Source organism: Ornithorhynchus anatinus, chromosome 6 (genome assembly GCF_004115215.2).
Source record: "Ornithorhynchus anatinus isolate Pmale09 chromosome 6, mOrnAna1.pri.v4, whole genome shotgun sequence".
In the NCBI taxonomy this organism is placed as follows: domain Eukaryota; kingdom Metazoa; phylum Chordata; class Mammalia; order Monotremata; family Ornithorhynchidae; genus Ornithorhynchus; species Ornithorhynchus anatinus.
Window position 1 is genome coordinate 47,342,434 of NC_041733.1, and position 20,395 is coordinate 47,362,828.

The following is a 20,395-nucleotide window of genomic DNA, read 5'->3' on the forward strand; positions in this document are numbered from 1 at the left end:
GGCCCACGGACGATGGCCCTCCCCCGTTTCGAAGCCTTAGCGACGGCCCGCCTCCTCCGGGAGGCCTTCCCTGACTGACCCCTCCTTTCCTCCTCTCCTGCTCCCTCCCTCCCTCCCGCCTCTCCCCGACGCGCTCCCTCGATTCCCTCCCCACCGCTCGTGTCCGGATCCGTCGGGTGTCGATTTACGTCGGTGCCGTCCCCCCAGTCCCGACCGAAAGCTCGCCGTGGGCAAGGGGACGCGTCGGCCGCCCCCGTTAGCCCGTGACATCGTCCCCTCCCAAGCGCTCAGCCCAGGGCCCTGCCCGCGGCGACCGCTCAATAAGCGCGACCGCTCGCTCGGCTGATGGCGAAGGCGGACGGGCGAGAGGCGGCCCCCTCGAATAACCGACTCTTTCTACTTCCGCCTCAAGATACCTGGACATGATCGGCCGGGAGCTGGAAAACCTAGAGCGGACCACTGAAGAGCAGTGTCTCCACCAGCTGAACGAGGACGAGAAAAGACATCGGGAGCACACGAGGAGGAAACTCAGCCTTCGCAGAAAGATCGAAGAGGTTAGCTTGAACCGGGAGCCTCACGTCGGTCGGTCAGCCCGTACGTACCCAGCGCCCGCCGCGGGCGGGGCGCCGGGGAGGGGACGGTAGGACGGTGCAACGGACGCTTCCCCTGCCCACGGCGGGCCTGCGGCCCGGGGGAGGGGTGGAGGGCTTTAAAACGGAGTTTCCGTTCCGCGCGGCGGCCGGCGGTCGAGCGGCGCAGGTTCTCGAGGAGCGGGCAAACGTGGCCCGAACGGTTTCGGAGAGAAATGATCCGGGCGGCGGGGTGAGGTCCGGACCGGAGTGGGGAGGCCCAGGAGGCGGGGAGGTCAACGAGGAGGGCTGGGCGGGCGAAACGCTTGGATCGACGCGGCGGCGCTTCGGATGCAGAGGGAAGGACGGACCTCAGCGGTGCTGGGGAGTCGGACGGACAGAGTTGACCGGTGGCCCGGATGCGTGCGTTGAGCGACGGAGGGGAGTCAGGGATGGCCAGCTTGACCTCACTGGCCCGTAACGTTGGCCAGCTCGCCCAGAGCAGTGTGGCCCAGTGAGCGGAGCCCCGGCCCCGCCGCGCGTCGGCCGTGCGACCCTGGGGCAGTCGCTCCCTTTCTCTAGACCTCGGTGACCTCATCCGGAAAATGGGGACAAAGATCCGGAGCCCCGCGGGGGCCGGGGACCGCGTCCGACCTGATTGGCTTGTGACGCCCCTTAGCGCTCAGTGCGGTGTCTGACGTATAGCAGGTGCCATTAGAAAAACCCACCGCGAGCCTTATGTGGGACGTGGACTGTGTTCGATCTCGTTACCTTTTTTGTTTTTAAACGGTACTTGTGAAGCGCTCACTACGTGCCGAGCACCGTTCCGGGCGCGAGGGTAGATACGGGGTGATCAGCTTGGACGGGGCTCGCGAGCACAACCCCCGTTTTACAGATGAGGTTGTCTGAGGCCCAGAGAAGTTGAGACCCACCCCAACGTCGCACAGCAGACAGGCGTCTTGGATTTATTCCAGGGCTCAGTACAGTGCCTGGCACGTAATAAGCGCCTAAAAAATACCATATATTTTTTTCTCCAGCCATCCGTCATTCCACCGTTGAGTGCCAGATTTTTCTCTCCTTAGGAATGGAAGACCAAAGAAATGTTCCTTCTGGCCAAAATCGGAGAAGAGGTCAAGAGAGAAACTAGGGTAGAGGAACTGCGGAAGAGAAGCCGGGAAGAGAAGGATCGAAAGGTACGGTGAGAATTCTCTTCCCATCCGCTCTCCTCCCCCCGATCCCCATGATTAATGAAACAGATAAATAAATAAAAACGACGGCATTGGTGAAGCGCTTACTTATGTGCCGAGCTCTGTTCGAAGCGCTGGGGGAGATCCAAGGTCATCGGTTTGTCCCACGTGGGGCTCGCCGTCTTAATCCCCGTTTTCCAGATGAGGCGACTGAGGCGCAGAGAGGTTGGGTGACGTAGCCGGAGTCACACAGCTGCTAAGCGGCGGGGCCGGGATTAGAACCCACGACCCCCGACTCCCAAGCCCGCGTTCTTCCCACTAAGCCGCGTTATTACTGTGTACTAAGCGCTGGGGTGGCTGGAAGCAGCTGTAAGTGGGAATAGGCGCGGCTTAGGGCAAAGAGCCCGGGCTTGGGAGTAGGAGGACGTGGGTTCTAACCCCGCCTCCGTCACTCGTCTTGCGCGAGACCGTGGGTAAGTCTCAACTTCTCTGGGCCTCAGCGACCTCATCTGTAAAACGGGGGTTAAGACGGCGAGCCCCGCGTGGGACGACCCGGTGACCTCCTATCTCCCCCAGCGCTGAGACCGGTGCTCGGCACGGAGTTAGCGCTTAACAGAGACCGTCGTCGTTATTACGTCAAACCGCCGGGTCCCCCCTTGTAAGTAGGAGGGAGAGAGGGTATCCGATGCCCATTTTACAGGCGAGGGAACCGAGGCCCAGAGACTGGGAAGCGGCCCGCCCGAGGTCACACGGCCGACAGGTCGGCCGAGCCGGGATCGGAGCCCAGGTCCTGCCGACCCCCGGGCCCGGGCTCCAGCCACGGGGCCGCGCGGCCTCCCACGTTGTGGGCGTGAGGTCCCCGGGGCGGAGGCGGCCCCTCGGCGAGGAGGGTGCCTAACGGAGGGGTCTTCTGGGGGCGTTCACTGAGCGGCGACCGTGTGCCGAGCACCGGACTGAACGCTTGGGGCGAGGACGGCGTGACAGGGTTGGGAGATAGGACCCCTGCCCACGGTCACTGGTGGTCTTATTCTCGTGGCGGTCGCTGATGTTGAGAGGCCGCGTGGCTCAGTGCAGAGAGCCCGGGCTCGGGAGTCAGAGGTGGCGGGTTCGAATCCCGGCTCCGCGCCCCCCCCCCCCCCGTCAGCCCTGTGACCGCGGGCGAGTCGCTTCACCTCTCCGGGCCTCGGTTCCCTCATCTGGAAAACGGGGATGAAGACCGGGACCCTCACGTGGGACGACCCGATGACCCCGGATCTCCCCCAGCGCTTAGAACGGCGCCCTGCACGTAGGAGGCGCTCGACGGATGCCAACATTATTATTCGGGAGTGCTTACCGCCGGGCAGGGCCAACTACGATGTGTACGGCTGTCCTGTGACCCCGAAGGCGCCGCCGCCGGACGTCAGTTCGCCTGCCAGTGGTTCCGCGGCAGACGGTCCCGGTGTCGTCGTGTCGTGGTGCCGGGTTGAACGTCCGATGTCGCCGTTTTTCTCTTCCGCCTCCTCCTCTCTCTTTCGGAGCGAAGCTTTGGCTCACAGAGGGCCTTCTGGCCGAGGGGAGCTGGCTCACCGTGACTTTGCACCGGAGCGGCGCGGCCTGGCGGTTAGAGCCCGGGCCCACGGGTCAGAAGGACCTGGGTTAATAACGTTGGTATTTGTTGTTAAGCGCTTACTCTGTGCAGAGCGCCCTTCTGAGCGCTGGGGTAGACACGGGGGGGGATCAGATCGTCCCACGTGGGGCCCACAAGTCCCCGTCCCCGTTTTGCGGATGAGGTGACTGAGGCCCAGAGAGGTGAAGTGACTCGCCCAGGGTCACACAGCTGACGAGTGGCAGAGCTGGGTTCTCGGCCGGGCGACCTCGGGGAAGTCGCTTCATTTCCCTTGGCCTCGGTGACCTCGGCCGGGAAGCGGGGTTAAAGACCGGGAGCCCCGCGTGGGGCGGGGACCGTGTCCGACCGCCCCAGTGCCGAGTGCGGTACCAAACAGCGTCGTCGTTATCACCGTCGCGTGGGACGGGGACCGTGGCCCGCCCGATCAGACCGGTCCCGGGCACGTGGTCCCTGCCCGACGGGTGCCGTAGTTGGAAAAGCTCGGCCTCGTCACCCGGTTTGCGAGACGATCTCGCCCGTCGGAACGGGACGATTTCCACTGACGACTTTCCTCTCGTAGAAGCAGGCCCTTCTAGAGAGGAAGATGGCCTATCACTTACAAAAATTACAAGGACACGATAGCAGAAGAGAAGAGAAGAGGAGAAGTATAACGGAAAGCCAAGGGCCGGACGGTTGGGCGTTGGAAACCGAAGACGTCGACAAGCAAGGTATTCAGGGGCGAGAGAGGACCGGGTTCTCGAAAGGCGGACTTCCGCTCCTCCCGTTCGCCCTCGTACGTGGATTCCCTCACTCCCGCCTCGGCCCCGCGGCGCTTACGTCCGGATCCGTAATGGATTTATTCCTCTGAAGGGCCGTCTGCCCCTCCGGACTGGAAGCCCCTTGTGATGCGGGGAGGGTGTCCACCGGCGGTTATATAATAACGTCGGTATCTGTTAGGCGCCTACTGTGCGCAGAGCACCGTACCGAGCAGCGGGGTGTACAGGGTGATCGGGTTGTCCCACGTCGGGCTCACGGTCTTGATCCCCGTTTTACAGACGAGGTAACTGAGGCCCAGCGAAGCGAAGCGACTCGCCCACGGGGCCGGGATTCGAACCCGTGACCTCTGACTCCCCAGCCCGGGCTCTTCCCACTGAGCCGCTTAGAACAGTGCTTGGCACAGAGTAAGCGCTTAACAAGTGCCATCGCTGTTATTACTATTATTGTTCTGATTCTGCCGTCCCCTCCCAAGTGTTCGGTCCGGTGCCCTGCACACCGTAAGCGCTCGGTAAATACGATCGGCTGATCCTCCCCCGACCGGACCGTGAGCCCGTCAGTGGGCGGGGATGGTCTCGACCTGTCGCCCAGTTGTCCGTTGCAAGCGCTCGGTCCGGTGCCCTGCGCCTAGTAGGCGCTCAACGGATACTGTCGAGTGAAGGAATGAAGGAAAAGAGCCTAATCAGGCACCGCTATTTACTGAACGCTTACTGCGTGCAGAGCGGCCGACTGAGCGCCGGGGAGAGGACGGTAGAAGAGAGTTGGTAGGCACGTCCCCGGCCCCCCCCCCCCCCGGGTGAACGTATTTACTGAGCTTTAACTCTGTGCGGAGCACTGCGCCGAGCACTTGGGGAGAGTCCGGTACGACCGGGAGAAGCAGCGCGGCTTAGTGGAAAGAGCACGGGCTTGGGAATCAGAGGTTGTGAGTTCTAATCTCAGCTCTGCCACTCATCAGCTGTGTGACTTGGGGCAAGTCACTTGACCTGTCTGGGCCTCAGCGACCTCGTCTGTAAAATGGGGATTGTGACCGCGAGCCCCACGGGGGACACCCTATTTACCTCGTATCTAAGCTCCGGCGCTTAGAACGGCGCTCGGCGCATAGTGAGCGCCTGACAGACGCCACCGCTATCAGGTCGGCGGACGCCCTCCAGGTGCGAGGGAGAGGGAGAAGAGGAGAGGAGGGCGCGGCGGGGGGAGCCCTCTCGGAGGAGGCAGGCCTTCAGCGAGGCTTGGAAGGCGGGAGGGGAGGAGGGAGGGCGTCCCGGGCCGGAGGCGGGAGGCGGGCGGGGGGGGGTCGGTGGGGAGACGGAGCACAGGACAGGTTGAACGGAGCAGAGCGCCTCTCCTTCCCACCCAAACCCCGTCCTCCCCCCGCCTCTCCCACCCCCGTAGATAATAACGTTACGGTGGTATGTGTTAAAGCGCCCGCTCCGCGCCGCGCGGTGTTCTAAGCGCCGGGGGATACGCGGTGATGAGGTCGTCGTCCCACGTGGGGCTCCCGGTCTTAAAGCCCATTTTCCGCACGAGGGCGCCGAGGCCCAGAGAAGCCAAGTGACCCGCCCAGAGTCGCCCGGCCGACAGGCGGCGGGGCGGGGATTCGAACCCACGACCCCCGACGCCCAGGCCCGGGCCCTTTCCACCGAGCCGCGCCGACCGTCCCGTCCTCCCCGGCTCGGTGGCGGGCCCGTTTCCCGGCCTCACGACTCCCGTGCGGCCCGAACGGTCGATGGGCCGAGAGCCGCCCTGCCCCCTCCGTCCGATCGCTGCCACGCTGATGGAGGCGCCCCTCCCCTCCCGCCCGGACGACCGCCTCGGCCTCCCCGCCGACCTCCCGGCCTCCCGGCCCTCCCCGCTCCGGCCCGGCCCTCGCGCCGCCCACCGGCCCGTCGGTCTCCGGGAACGTCGGGTCCGCGCCTCCCCCCGTCCCCGTGACCCTCCGGGGGCCGCCCGCCCACCCCCGCGTCCGACGGGAGGTCCTCACCGTCGGCTCGCCCCTTCCCGCCTCGCCTCCCCGATGTCGTACTCCAACCGACCCGATGACCCTGTATCTCCCCCGGCGCTTAGGACAGCGCCCTGCCCGTAGTAAGCGCTCAACGGATACCGCCGTCACTATTATTACCCGCTGCCCCTCCACCGCGTCCGTCTCGCCGCCGGCCCCTCGCCCGCGTCCCGCCTCCGGCCCGGGACGCCTGAGGCGGCGTGCGAGGCGGCGTGCGAGGCGTAAGGAGTCCGGGCTTGGGAGTCGGAGGTCACGGGCTCGAATCCCGGCCCCGCCCCCTGTCAGCCGGGGGACTGTGGGCGAGTCGCTCCGCTTCTCTGGGCCTCGGCGACCTCACCTGGGAAATGGGGACGAAGACCGGGAGCCTCACGTCGGGCGACCTGACGACCCCGTGCCTACCCCAGCGCCCTGCCCGTCGTGAGCGCTTAGCAGATACCGCCATTGTCCCTTCTCGTATCCCCCGGATGACTCTCCCCGCCTTCGAAGCCTTCCTGAAGGCTCCCCACCTCCGAGAGGCCCTCCCTGATTAAGCCCTCCTCTCCTCTCCTCTCCTCCCCTCCCGCTCCCTTCTCCAAAGCCATCGCGCTTGGAATCCTTCCCCCTTCTTCACCCCTCGCTCCAACCCACGGCCCTAATGGCCCTACCCGTAACTTATTTATTGGTTCGTACATATTACCGTCTAACTCCCCCTCTAGGTTTTCACCTCCCTGCGGGCAGGGGACGTGTCTACCAAGTCTGTTACTTGCTACTCTCCCAAGTGCTCCCCGGTGACCGCTCAGTAAATACCCTCGGTTGACGGGTTGACGGACGCCACGGGCAGATGGAGGGCGAAGACGGGGCCGTGCGGGTTGAAACGATCAGGCGGTCGACGGTATTTACTGAGCGCTTCCCGAGCGCTTGGGAGAACCCGGTACCGCCGAGTCGGCGGGCACGGTCCCTTAGAGTCTGCGGGCGGGGCACCGTACCGAGCGCCTGGGACGGGACGATAGAGTTAGGAGACACGTTCCCCGCCCTGGAGGACCTGACGGTCTACGTTGTGCGGGGCACTGGGCCGAGCACTCGGGGGAGTCCAACGGAGTGGGTAGAAACGCTCCCTGCCCTCGAGGAGCTGACAGTCTAATCGGGGAGACGGAAATTAAAATGAAGAACAGAGAGGGGAAAGAGGCACAACTTGGATGTGGTGTTTTATTATTATTAACGATAATAAAAATAATGTTGGTATTTGTTAAGCGCCTACTATGTGCCGAGCACTGTTCTGAGCGGCGGGGAAGATACAGGGTGATCAGGTTGTCCCACCTGAGGCTCGCAGTCTGCATCCCCATCTTCCAGATGAGGACACCGGGGCGCCGACAAGTGAAGTGACTCGCCCGAAGTCCCGCGGCCGACGGGGGCGGAGCCGGAATTAGAACCCGTGACCCCGACTCCTGAGCCTGGGCGCTTTCCGCTGAGCCGCACTTGATTCCTTTGCTCCTCTCCTAGCGGTGAGCCTAGGAAGCAGCGGTCCTCGGGGATAAGAGTCAGGAGGACCCGGGTTCCCCTCCCGGCTCCGCCACTCGCCTGCCGCGTGACCTTGAGCCAGTCACTCGGCTCCTCCGCGCCTCAGTTCCCTCTTCGGCCAAACGGGGAGGGGGTCGGCGAGCCCCACGTGGGACGAGGGACCGCGTCCGTCCCGGCGAGCTCGGATCTGCCTCGGCGCTTAGCGCGGGGCCTGGCACCCGGGGAGCGCTCAACCGGACGTCGTTAAAAGGAAAGAGTCCGGTCTGGTCGTCCGGCCGGCGGCCCTCCGAGGGGCAGATTCAAGCAGGGCCCCACCGGGTTAAGGGCAGAGTGGAACCCGGCCGGTGAATTCCGCTTCCTGCCGCTCGGCCAAAGAGCCCTTTCCATTCTCCCCCCTCGAGGTTCTTCTCCGAAGAGGAAGAAGACTAAAAAAAGCCAAAGACGCCACCAGCCGGAGCAGAGATCAGCCGGCTTAGAGAAAGGTACGGGAAGATAAACCGGGCGAAAAAAACCAAAAAAAAAAACGACCCAACTGGTTTGGCGAGGTCGGGGACGGGGGCTAGCTGAGAAAACTCTCTAGGCACCGAGGACGGCAGATAACGGCGACCGCTTTTTCCGGTGGATGGATCGCTTCGGTGGGATTCCTTGAGGCGTCCGGGCCTCGGGGCCGCTTTTCCCGATCCCGGCCCTTTCGCTTTCGGGACGACGCTTCTCCCGGGATGGCCTGACGCTGTCGGGTCTCCGTGGGCAAGGGAACGGGTCTGCTCTGACTCCACTGTCTTGCCTTAAAGGGTCAGACGGGTATTCTGAGGGAAAGGGTCGGGCCGAAAATGTCCGAGGGAAAGCGTCGGCCCGAAAACGCCGGAGGGAAAGGGTCGGGCCGAAAACGCCTGAGGTGAAAAGGGTCAGGTTGATGATGTCCGAGGGAAAAGGAGTTTCTCTTCGATGTGGGTTCTAACCCCGGCTCTCCTGCTTGTCTGCTGTGAGACCTTGGACGAGTCACCTCACTTCTCTGGGCCTCAGTTCGCTCATCTGGGAAACGGGGAATAAGACCGGGAGGTCCATTTGAGACACGGACTGTGTCCAACCCGATTAGCCTGTATGAGCGCTTAGAACAGTGCCTGGCACCCGGTAGGCGCTGAACAGATACCTTCAGAAAAGGAGGAATTCATTCGTTCAGTAGTATTTATTGAGCGCTTACTACGTGCAGAGCACCGTCCTAAGCGCTGGGAATGTACACTTCGGCAACAGATAGAGCCCATCCCTGCCCGGGGACGGGCTCGCAGTCTAATCGGGGGAGGCAGACGGAGAAAAACAAGACGACGTGATCACGATCGGTAGGCGCGGAAAGGAGGGTGAGTCAGTCGGTGGTATTTACTGAGCGCCGACCGAGCGCAGAATACCGAGCGCGTGGGAGAGGACAACGCGGCAGAGTCGGTAGGCGGGTTCCCGTCCCGCCGCGGGCTTTTACAGTCCCGAGCGGGAGACAGACGTCAATATCGATAAATGAATTACCGATACGCACCCGAGTGTCGTGGAGCCGGGCCGGGAGGGTGGAGACGAATAAAGGGAACAGGTCAGGGCGGCGCAGGATTTAAGTGGGAAAAGAGGAAACGGGGGCTCAGTCGGGAGGTCTCTCGGAGGAAACGGGCCTTGGATAAGGCTCCGAGGGTAGGGAGAGCGATAGGCAGGTGGGCACGGAGGGGCGGGGCGTCCCGGGCCGGAGGCAGGACGCGGGCGAGGCGTGGATCGCGAGACGGAGACCCAGCGGGCGGGTCGGCCCGAGGGGAGCGGAGCGCGCGGGCCGGGCCGGAGGAGGAGACCGGGGAGGGTGGGGAGTAGGGGGCCGCCCCACCGACGCCTTTAAACCCGACGGGGACCGGTTCCCGTCGGACGCCGAGGGGGACGGGCGACCGCCGGAGGGTCCCGAGGAGCGGGGAGACTCGGCCCGAGCGTCCGCGCCGAAATCCGTTAGAGATGGGAGAAAGGGGACGGTCAGGATGTGGACGTAAGCCCCGTTGGCACTGGGGTGCGGGTTAAAACGGTGAGGGGTCCGGCGCCGAGGGCGTAGTGGACGCGGAGGCGAAGGGGGGGGGGGGGGGGGGGGGGGGATGAGGGCTCAATCAGGGAAGCCCTCCTGGAGGAGATGGGCCTTTTCGGGGGGTTTCGAAGGCGGAGAGGGCGGCGGTCTGTCGTACGTGAAAGGTATCGCGCCTTGATTCCCAATTTTTCAGTTTGATCCGTTTTTCTCTCGAGAGCCTGACGGTTGGCAAGGTGAAGGCCTTCTCACGGTTCTCGTTCCAGGACCCGCCGCCCAGGCCACTCCAGCCTCCTCGACTCTCATAAAGGACATCTTCAAAAAATCGACCACCCCCGTGGTCTCTCACCGTGACTTAGATACCTCCGGTGCCCCGGACCCCGACAGACACTATCTGGAGGTAGGAATCGGGCTCGTTTACCAACCGTTCCCTTCTAGACCGTCCTTTCGCTGTGGGCGGGGAGCGCGTCTGCTTTATTGTTTCAGCGGACTCCGCCGGGCGCTCGGTCCGGGGCTCTGCCCACGGTGAGCGCTCACTAAATACCATCGACTGACCGGGGATGAAACTCCCATTACGACGGAAGGATTCCCGGGGGCGTCAGCTTCTCTGCCTCTCCGTCGCCGGGCCGCAGATGCGGAAGCAGCGTGGCCCAGTGGAAAGGGCTGGGGCTTGGGAGGCCGAGGGCGCTGGGTTCTAATCCCGGCCCCGCCACCCATCTTAGCCGTGTGAGCCGGGGCCGGTCGCTTCACTTCTCTGGGCCTCGGTTCCCTCATCCGTAAGACGGGGATGAAGACCCCGAGCCCCCACGCGGGGCAGGGACCGCGTCCAACCTGATGAGTTGTATCCACCCAGCGCCCAGTACGGCGCCTGGACTTAAGAAAGACCGTCGTGATGATTATTAGCGTTATTACTGTTATTTGCATACGCTCGGTCGAATGGATCGCTCCAAACCGGCCCGTGGACCGATCGATCGCACGGTCGGTCGTCTTCGGCGAGGGCTCAACTGTGTGCGGAGCGCCGTACTAAATGCTTGGCAGAGTACGGCGTGCCGGAGTTGGAAGATACGGAAGCAGCGTGCCTCAGTGGAAAGAGCCTGGGCTTCGGAGTCAGAGGTCGTGGGTTCGACTCCCGGCTCTGCCACTCGTCAGCTGCGTGACTGCGGGCGAGTCACTTGGCCCCTCTGTGCCTCGGTCACCTCATCTGTAAAATAGGGATCGACTGTGAGCCTCACGTGGGGCAACCCGACGACCCTGTATCTCCCCCAAGCGCTTAGAACGGTGCTCTGCACATAGTAAGCGCTTCATAAATACCAACATTATTTGTTCCCTGCCCACAAGGAGCTGACAGCCTAAAACAGGGAGATGGCCATTAAGCTAGATAAATAATAATAATAATAATAATAATAATAGTATTTGTTAAGCGCCTAACCGAGGGGCAGGCGCTGTCCTAAGCACTGGGTAAACTACAGATCTGGCCATGAGTGTCGGGTGGAGCAGAGGGTTGGGGGGGATAGGAAGAGCTTAGAGGGGAACAGATCCGAAAGCGAGGGTGACGCGGAAGGGAGAGGGGAAAAGGCGGGTGAGAAGCGAGGAAAGAGAGGTGGGCCAGGGACGGCGATGGCTCCGAAGACGAACTGGTTACTAATAAAAGCTGCTTTCTCTTGTCCGCCAGGGCGTTCGGGTAAAACCGTGTTCTTCCGTGAAGGAGGTGACCGAAAATTCCCAAGTTATGCCCGAACCAGGTGAGGGATGGACAAGGCCCGTTTGGTTTCCAAGAAAAATAGTCATTTGGAAGCGCGAGAGAGTTAAAAAAAATGAGCCACCTGGAGTGTCCGCTGTGGGCCGTCGGGGCGTCTGGAGGTTGCATAATCCCATCTCTGCCTTCGAGTACTAATAATAATGACCGCGGTATGCGTCAGGAGCTTACCCTGTGTCGGGCGCCGTCCTGAGCGTTAACGCTCGGTAATGCTTAACGGAGAGTACGATTATCGTTATTACCGTGACACTGATTATGACAGTTCGGGGGTGGGAGGCGGAGAGAGACCCCGTGGAAGAGACCGAGACCGTGCGGCCGGAGAGGTGGGAGGAGAACCGGGAGAGGACGGGGTCGGGGGAGCCGAGGTCGGCCGACTTGTCTGGGAGCGGGGGGCGGTCCGCGGCGTGGGAGGCGGAGGGGGATGAGGACGGAGTAGAGGTCGCCGGATCTGGCCGGAAGGAGACGGTCGGCGACCTCCGAGGGGGCGCTCTCCGCGGAGCGGAAGGGGACGGAAGCCAGACCGGAGCGGGGCGAAGAGGGAATCGGAGGAGAGGAGCCGGCGGGTGTAGACGACGCGCCCAAAGGGTTTGGGGAGGAGAGGTCGGAGGGAGATGGAGCCGTTAACGGCGGGGGGCCGGGGGTCGAGGGAGGGGGGTTTTTTTTTTTAGGAGAGGGGTGGGTGTGAAAGCAGTGGGGAAGAAGCCGCTGGAGAGCCAAGAGTTGAAGATGGCAGGTAGGGTGGGAAGGAAGGGAGTGTTTCGACAAAGCGCAGATGATGCGCAGGGAGGATTTTCAGGGAAGGCGGAGATCTCCTCTAGAGATCTAGTGCCGGGAAAGATGGGAGAGGTGAAGAGAGGGCAGGAGGCGGGTAGGGACAGGGAGATTTTAGGGAGATCACGCCCGACGGGGGTGATTTTCTCAGTAAAGTAGGTGGCCGGGCCCTTAGGAGCAAAGGATGCGGGGGGGGGGGGGGAGGGGGTTGGAGGAGGGGGCTACACAAGTGGAGCAGACGGCGAGGGCGATGGGCACGGGTGTCAGTGAGGACGGAGAAAGAGTTTTGCCGGGCAGAGGTCTTCTCCTGTCAAAAGCGGGCAAGGTTTAATCCCCTGGCTCCCTGAGTTTGGCAGACGTCGAGGTGCCGGTGCCCATCGGGGATTTATTGAGCGCCGACTACGTGCAGAGCACCGGACTTAGCACCCGGGGGAGGACAGGACAGCGGATTAGGGAGACGCGTTCCCTCCCACCCAATCAGCGATATTTATTGAGCGCTGACTGTGTGCAGAGCGCTGGACTAAGCGCCTGGGAGAGGACGGTAAAACAGCGTGGATGGACCCGCTCCGGTTTCCGTTGATGGATTTTGTTAAGCGCTTGCTACGTGCCGTTGGTTTGGTCGTATTTAGGGGGTGCTTTCTACGTGCCGTCCTGAGCGCCGACCTGCCCGCGGTCGATGCGGTGCTCATTGAGCGCTCAGTGCGTGCGGAGCACCGAACTGAGCACCGGGGAGAGGTCGGCGGCCCCGTGTTCCCCGCGCACGAGGAGCTGACCGTCCTCGGGGGGAATCCGACACCGGAAAGAAATTACAGATACGGACCCGGCATCCGTTGGTTCGATCCGTCGTATTCCTCGAGCGCTCACCGTGTGCGGGGCACCGGACCCAGCGCTCGGCAAGGACGACCCGGCATCGGAGGGAGACGATCCCTGCCCGACAACGGGCTCGCGGTCTTGGGGGGGAGACGGGCGACAAAAGAAAAGAAGCGGACGGGCATCCGTAGCATCCGATCGCACCCGGTCCGCGCCCACCAAATGGGAAGGAGCGAATGAGAGCGCACGCGGGCCCTCGGCTCACCTCCAACTCCCGGCCGGCCGGCGCGTGACCCGCCCCGGCGAGGCCCAACGCGGCCTTCTCCCACGTCCGTTTGTCCTCCCGCGGGCGCAGGTTTCTCGGAGCTGTCCGACCGGCTGTTGGCTCTCTCCGACCACATTTTAGCTGTCCGGAACGCCGACCGACCGCCCCCCGGCAACCTCGGCGTCGGCGGCCCGCCGCCGGCCAAGAGACGGTTGACCAAGGTGGGGAGCTGCCGCCGACCCCCGGCCCGCCTCCTCAGATGCCACGGACCCCCGCCCTCCCCCACCTTCAGAGCCTCACTGAAGGCCCACCCCCTCCCAGGAGCCCTCCCCGACTAAACCCTCCTTTGCTCTTCTCCCCCTCCCTCCCGCGGCGCCCCGACCCTCTCCCTCTCTTCATCCCCCCTCCCGGCCCCGGGCCACTCCTGTCCATCTCCGTCACGTATTTGGTAATAATGACAATGTCGGTAGTGGTTAAGCGCTTACTATGTGCAGAGCACCGTTCGAAGCGCTGGGGTAGATACGGGGTCATCGGGTCGTCCCGCGTGAGGCTCCCGGTCTTCGTCCCCATTTTCCCGACGAGGTCACTGAGGCCCAGAGGAAGTGAAGTGACTGGCCCACGGTCCCACGGCTGACGCGGGGCGGAGCCGGGATTCGAACCCATGACCTCCGACTCCCAAGCCCGGGCTCTCGCCACCGAGCCACGCCGCCTCATTCCCCTTCCCGTCGGTCCCTCCCCGACCCGGACCGTCAGCCCGTCGTGGGCAGGGCATGCGTCCGTTTTGTCGTTATTTCGGCCTCTCCCAAGCGCTCAGTCCAGCGCTCCGCGCACGGTCAGCGCTCAGTAGATACCACCGGTCGGTTGTCTCCCCCGCTCAGTGGCAAGCTCTTCCACTGCCGGGAAACGCGTCCAGTGCCGCCCGACTCTCCCCCAACCCTCACCGCAGTGCTCTGCGGGGGATAAGCGCTCGGTTTGTACTCTCGCCCGACGACCGATTGGTTAAAAGAACAGAAACCTCTCCTTTCTTTCCCGTGCCAGGACCGGAATTTCGAACTGGGTGAGAAGAAGCTTAGCTTGCACGGTGAAACAGGTACAGCTCCTCTCGTTCCCCCCTCCCCAGATGGCTCCACCATTTTACGCTCCTGATTTTGATGGCCGTATTTAATTCCTATCTCTTTGCCGAGCCCAGTCCTTCATCCAGGGCTCTCCACCCAGTAAGCGCTCGATAAATGCCTCCGACGGGTCGGAGGCGGGGAGCGCGTCTCTCGACTCCGTTGTGTCGGGCTCCCCCGAGGGCTTAGTCGAGTGCCCTGCCCGTAGTAAGCGCTCAACCGATACCCCCGGTTGACGGATCTCAGTGGTCTGCCCGCATTAGGCGCTCAGTCGATACCCCCGGCTGACGGATTTCGGTGCCCTGCCCGCGGGAAGCGCTCGGTAAATACCCCGGTTGACGGATTACGGTGCTCTGCCCGCAGTAAGTGCTCAGTCAATACCCTTGGTTGCCAAATTTCAGTGTTCTGCCCACAGAACGTACTCAATCAGGACAACCGATTAATTGATGGCTGCCCAGACGGCTCCCCACCAACATCTTGACACTTATGTACCTATCCGTAATTTATCTATTTGTAATTTCTGTTTCCGTTAATGTCTGTCTCCCCCTCTGGACCGTAAGCTCGCTGCGGGCAGGGAATCTGTCTGTTAACTGTTCTCCTGTCCTCTCCCAAGCGCTTAGCACAGCGCCGTGCACCAAGTGAACGCTTAATAAATACGATCGGATGAATCCCGCCTCGAGGTTTAGGCCGGGACGCAGAGGTAGCCCGGCGTAGCGGGTGGAGCCCGGACTTGGGAGTCAGAAGGTCACGGGTTCTAACCCCGGCTCAGCCGCTTTTCCGCTGAGTGACTTTGGGCGAGTAATAATAATAATAATAATAATAATAATGTTGGTATTTGTTAAGCGCTTACTATGTGCCGAGCACCGTTCTGAGCGCTGGGGTAGACATAGGGGAATCAGGTTGTCCCACGTGGGGCTCACGGTCTCCATCCCCATTTTCCAGATGAGGGAACTGAGGCACCGAGAAGTTAAGTGACTCGCCCACGGTCACACAGCCGACAAGTGGCAGAGCTGGGATTCGAACTCACGAGCCCTGACTCCAAAGCCCGTGCTCTTTCCACTGAGCCACGCTGCTTCTCCACTTCACTTCTCTGTGCCTCAGTTTCCTTACCTCTAAAATGGGAATTGAGACCGTGAGCCCCACGTGGGACGGGAACCGTGTCCAACCCGATCTGCCTGTATCCACCCCAGCGCTCAGTACAGGGCCTGGCACGTAGTAAGGTGCTTAACGGATCTCATGATCGTTAGTGTTTTTATCGTATATAATTATATAATGCTATATAACAATAACAACGATAGCATTTAATAATAATAATAATAATAATAACGTTGGTATTCGTTAAGCGCTTACTACGTGCCAAGCACTATTCTAAGCACCGGAGCCGGGGGGGGGGGGCGTACAGTGTTATCAGGCTGTCCCACGTGGGGCTACTGCTTTCATCCCGATTTTCCAGAGGAGGGAACTGAGGCCCAGAGAAGTGAAGCGACTCGCCCGAAGTCACCCAGCTGACGGGCGGCGGAGCCGGGATTAGAACCCGTGACCTCTGACTCCCAAGCCTGGCCTTTTCCCACCGAGCTACGCTGCGTATATATTATATCATCATTAGAGGAGCGACGTGGCTTAATGGAAAGAGCGCGGGCTTGGGGCCCGGGGCCCGATCCCGGTTCCGCCACCTGTCCGCCGCGTGACCTCGGGCAGGCCACGCCGCTTCTCCGTGCCCCGACTTAAAAGGGGGATGAAGCCTGTGAACCCCGCATGGGACAACCCGATCGGCTTCTTTCCGCCCCAGCGCTTAGAGCAGCGCTTGGCACGCAGTAAGCGCTTAAACAGATCCCGTCGTTACGACGATTATATCCTCACTTTCTCTTCCAGTCCAGTTTCACCAACCTCCAGTGCTCCCCCCGTCTCTCCGGAAGGCCAAGCCCATCCAGGCGGCGGGGCCGGAGGCCGCCCCTCCTTTGGGCCTCACCGACTCGTAAGTCGCGGAGCTCCCCCGTGGCCGGCGCTTAGCACGTTGCGCCGCACCCAGTAAGCACGCGATAAACACGGTCCAACGAACGAACGAATGACAAGCGGCAGAGCGGGGATGACGACGTTGGCGTCTGTTAAGCGCTTACTAGGTGCGGGGCACCGTTCTCGGCGCTGGGGGAGATCCCGGGGTCACCGGGTCGTCCCGCGTGAGGCTCCCGGTCTTCGCCCCCCTTTTCCAGATGAGGCCACTGAGGCCCGGAGAGGTGAAGCGACTGGCCCGCGGTCACCCTGCCGCCGAGGGGCGGAGCCGGGATTGGAACCCGTGACCTCCGGCTCCCAAGCCCGGGCTCTTTCCGCTGAGCCGCGTTGCTTCTCCGATGAGAACCGAGGCCCCCCGACTCCCGGGCCCCGGGGTTCCCTCCCCACGGCCGCGCCGCTCCCCGAGGAGAGATGAGGCGGGGGTCGGTTTTCCCGACTTCCGGGGCCCGGCCGGCCGCCCGGGGCCTTGACCGACGACGGGCCCCTCTCGGAGACCCCGGGGGGGTCTCAAGCCGACCGGAGGCCCGGGACCGGGAGGTCGGGGAGGCGGGGAGCGGAACGGGGAGCCCGCCCGGATTCCATCCCGGACAGGACCTTTCCTCGACTTTTCAGAGACCGGAACCTCTTGCAAAGCGACTCCCACAGAAAGGTAGGGATAACAGCGAAATGATAATAAGGATAACGATATGGTATCGGTTAAACGCTTTCTCCGCGCCAGGCGCCGGGGTAGATACGAGATGGTCGCGTTGGACCCACTCCCCGTCCCCCGTGGGGCTCCCGGTCTTCATCCCCATTTTCCAGATGAGGAAACGGAGGCCCAGGGAAGCGGAGGGACCTGGCCGGGGTCGCCCGGCAGACGAGCGGCGGAGCCGGGGTTAGAACCCCCGGCCTCCGGCTCCCGAACCCGGGCTCCGCCCGCTGGGCCACGCTGCTCCTCTCCCACTTTTTATCACTAGCCGTCTCCCGCTCTGGACCCGCGAGCTCCTCGGGGAGAGGGGACGTGGCACATTCGCCCGGCGCTCGGCCCCGGGGCGCACGGGCCCGGGAGTCAGAAGGTCGTGGGTTCTGATCCCGGCCCCGCCACTTAGTGATAGTGACGGTATCTGTTAAGCGCTTACTATGTGCGGCGCACCGTTCTGCGCGCTGGGGGGATACAAGGGTGAAGAGGTCGTCCCAGGTGGGGCTCCCGGGTTGTAAGCCCCCTTAAAGAGATGAGGTCGCCGAAGCACGGAGAAGTGAAGTGACTTACCCGGAGTCCCACGGCTGGCAAGCCGGGATTTGAACCCGCGACCCCCGACTCCCGCCCTCGAGCCACGCCGCTTCGTTGCCCGCATCGCGACCTCGGACGGGTCACTTCGCCTCTCCGGACTCGGGTCCCCTCACCTGTAACTCGGGGGTTGGAGACCGCGAGCCCCACGCGGGACGGGGACCGTGTCCGACCCGACCGGCTCGGATCCGCCCCCCCGCGGCGCCCGGTACGGTGCCGGGCGCGTAGCGGCGCTTGACGGACACCGTCTTTATTATGACCGCGACGCGTTCATTCCGATGGACGTCCGTCTCCCCCCTCGGACCGTGAGGTCCGGGGGACGGGTCCCGTTCACCCCGTCCTCGGCCCCGCTTTACGTCCGGGGCCGTGACTGATGGGCAGGTCTCGCTCCCCCTCTAGACCGTAAGCTCCTCGTGGGCGGGGAACGTGGCTAGCGACGCGGATGCGCCGGCCTCTCCCGGGCACTCGGTACGGTCCCCGCCCGGGGTCAGCGCCCACTAAATGCCACTGCCGGACGGAAAGGGAACGTCTCTGCCGAACCGGTCCTACCGGACCCTCGCAAGCGCCCAGTCCGGCGTCCCGCGGGCGCCCAGTGGGCGCTCGATAAGAACGACTCACCGGGCGGGGGACCCGTCCACCGCCCGTGGGGTACCGGACGCCCCCGGGCGCTCGGCCCGGCGGCCCGCCCCCGGTCGGCGCCCGGCCGGCCCGACGGACCTGGCCTGTCCGTTTCCGTCCGTCACAGGGGCGGGCCGACGAGCTGGACGGCGTCGTCGAGAACATCATGACGTGGGTGGTGGCGACGGTGACGGGGATACTGTTCCCGGCCATCACCATGTACGAGGAGAGGCTCCGGGCCTCCGCGCGCTCCCCGTCCGGGGACTCGTCCCCCTCTTCCGAGAGCTCCGGCGGGTGCAGCACCTGCAGCGAAGAGCCCCGGCGGAGGCACGCCGGCCCCCGATCCGAAACGACCCCGGACGCGAGGCCGGTCGCCCCGCCGCCCGCCCCGCCGCCCCCCGGGCCCGCCCGGGCCGAGGCCTCGCCTCTCCCGGGGGCGGCCGCCTCGCGGGGAGAGCCCCGCGGCCGCAAGCCGTCGGCCGAGGCCGGGGGGAGCGGCGCCGGGGCGGGCGGGCGGCCGGGGGCCGCGGCCCCGGAGCCCCCGCCCCCCGAGGGCACCGACGGGAAAACCGGGGGGTCGCCGGCGGCGTCCGCCGGCCCGGCCTCCGACGCCGACGGGCCGGGGGAGGAGCGGGCGGCCCCGGCGGAGGGGGCGGAGGGGCCGGCGGCGCCGGACGTCTTCGTTGGCTTCACGTGCCGGCTGCGAGACGAGACCGAGGCCATCCTGGAGAGCGTCTTCCGCGAGATCGCGCGCGACCTGGCGGAGGCCCACCCGCGGCTCAGCGTCGCGGCGGAGCTCCGCCTCGCGGAGCGGGGCCCGGAGGCCGGACCGGCCCCGGGGGGCTCCGTCTCCGAGACGGACGTGCGCCGCGTGGCGGGCGACATCGTGGAGAACATGCTCGGGAGGCTGCAGGCGGCCCTGGAGGCCAAGCGGAGCGAGATCCTCCCCGGGGAGGAGCCGCCCCGGAGGCCGGCCCGGCCCCCGCGCTCCTCCATCCCCTGCTCCCCGGGGCCCGCGTGCGACGTCGCCGACGACATGGTGGGCGTCGTCCTGGAGGGGCTCGCGTCCTTGGCCCGCCGCAAGCGGAACGACCTCTCGGCCGGGAGGCGGGCCGTCGAGGCGCCCGGCCCGGCGGGGCCGCCCGCCGCCGAGGACGTCGCCCGGGCCCCGTGGGGGCCGTCCGTGGCGCGGCACGTGGAGGACGCCGTCGGGGCCGTCCTCGGTTACGTCAAGAAGGAGCTCGACGAGGAGCGGCCGTTCGTGTCCGAGGAGGGGTTGGGGCTCCTGCACCTGCTGGACGACCTCCTCGGGGAACTGGACGCCGGGAAGGCCGGGGAGGCCCGGGCCCGTCGGGGAGACCGGGAGCCGCCCCCGGGGGCCGGCCCCCCCTCCCCCAGCGGACGGGACTACAGGGCGGCGGCCTCCGGGGCCCCGCCGGCGGACCCCCGGGCCGGAAGGCCCGCCTCGCCCGTCAACGTGCCCGGGATGGTCATCTACTCGGAAGAGGAGACGGAGGCGGCGGAGCGGATGGTGGCGAGCGCCCTCGACGCGTGCTGGGGGGACGGGCCGCCGTCGGGCCCGCGGGCCGGCCCCGGCCGGGCGGGCCCCCGTGAGGACCTGCCGGGGGCCCCCGGGAGCCCCCCGGGCCGGTCGCGCGGCGACGGGGGGGCCGCCGTCTTCGGCCGGGACGAGAAGAGGCGCGTCCGGCGGGCCGCCGAGAGCGTCGTGACCGCCGTCCTGTCCGAGACGTTCGCGGCCGGGGCGGAGGCCGGCCGGGGCCCCGGGGCCCCGGACCCCCCGGTCCCCGCGGCCGAGGTGAGGGCCGTGGCCCGCGAGATGGTCGACGCCGTGCTGGCCGCCCTCCGGGCGGCCGCCCTCGGCCGCCCGACGGACTCCCTCCCCGCCCCCGCCGGCGGGGCGCTCGACCTCTGGTTCGAGAGCGGCAAGAAGATGAAGTCCCTCCCGCCCCCCGGCCCGGACCGGGGAGCGCCCACCCGGCCGGGCCCCGGGCCGGGCGAAATCGGGGACCGCCTCGACGCGATGATCTCGGAGCGGCTCGAGGCCCTGGTCTTCTCCCGGCCGCGGGCGGGTCCCGGGCCCGGCCCCCACGGCTCCGGCGGGGGGCCCCGGGGCTCC

The 20,395-nt window shown here is 64.8% G+C and overlaps 1 protein-coding gene across 1 annotated transcript in view; it reads left to right on the forward strand.

Moving 5' to 3' along the window:
* FSIP2 (fibrous sheath interacting protein 2) overlaps positions 1-20,395 on the forward strand; it is a 50,184-nt gene that overhangs the window by 872 nt on the left and 28,917 nt on the right. The window contains exons 3-14 of the mRNA XM_039912322.1: positions 408-554; positions 1,652-1,762; positions 3,922-4,069; positions 8,013-8,093; positions 9,916-10,049; positions 11,322-11,391; positions 13,342-13,472; positions 14,290-14,341; positions 16,236-16,338; positions 16,986-17,022; positions 18,386-18,742; positions 18,812-20,344. Coding sequence (XP_039768256.1) covers positions 408-554; positions 1,652-1,762; positions 3,922-4,069; positions 8,013-8,093; positions 9,916-10,049; positions 11,322-11,391; positions 13,342-13,472; positions 14,290-14,341; positions 16,236-16,338; positions 16,986-17,022; positions 18,386-18,742; positions 18,812-20,344 — 2,904 coding nt within the window. The remainder of the gene's footprint in view (positions 1-407; positions 555-1,651; positions 1,763-3,921; positions 4,070-8,012; positions 8,094-9,915; positions 10,050-11,321; positions 11,392-13,341; positions 13,473-14,289; positions 14,342-16,235; positions 16,339-16,985; positions 17,023-18,385; positions 18,743-18,811; positions 20,345-20,395) is intronic.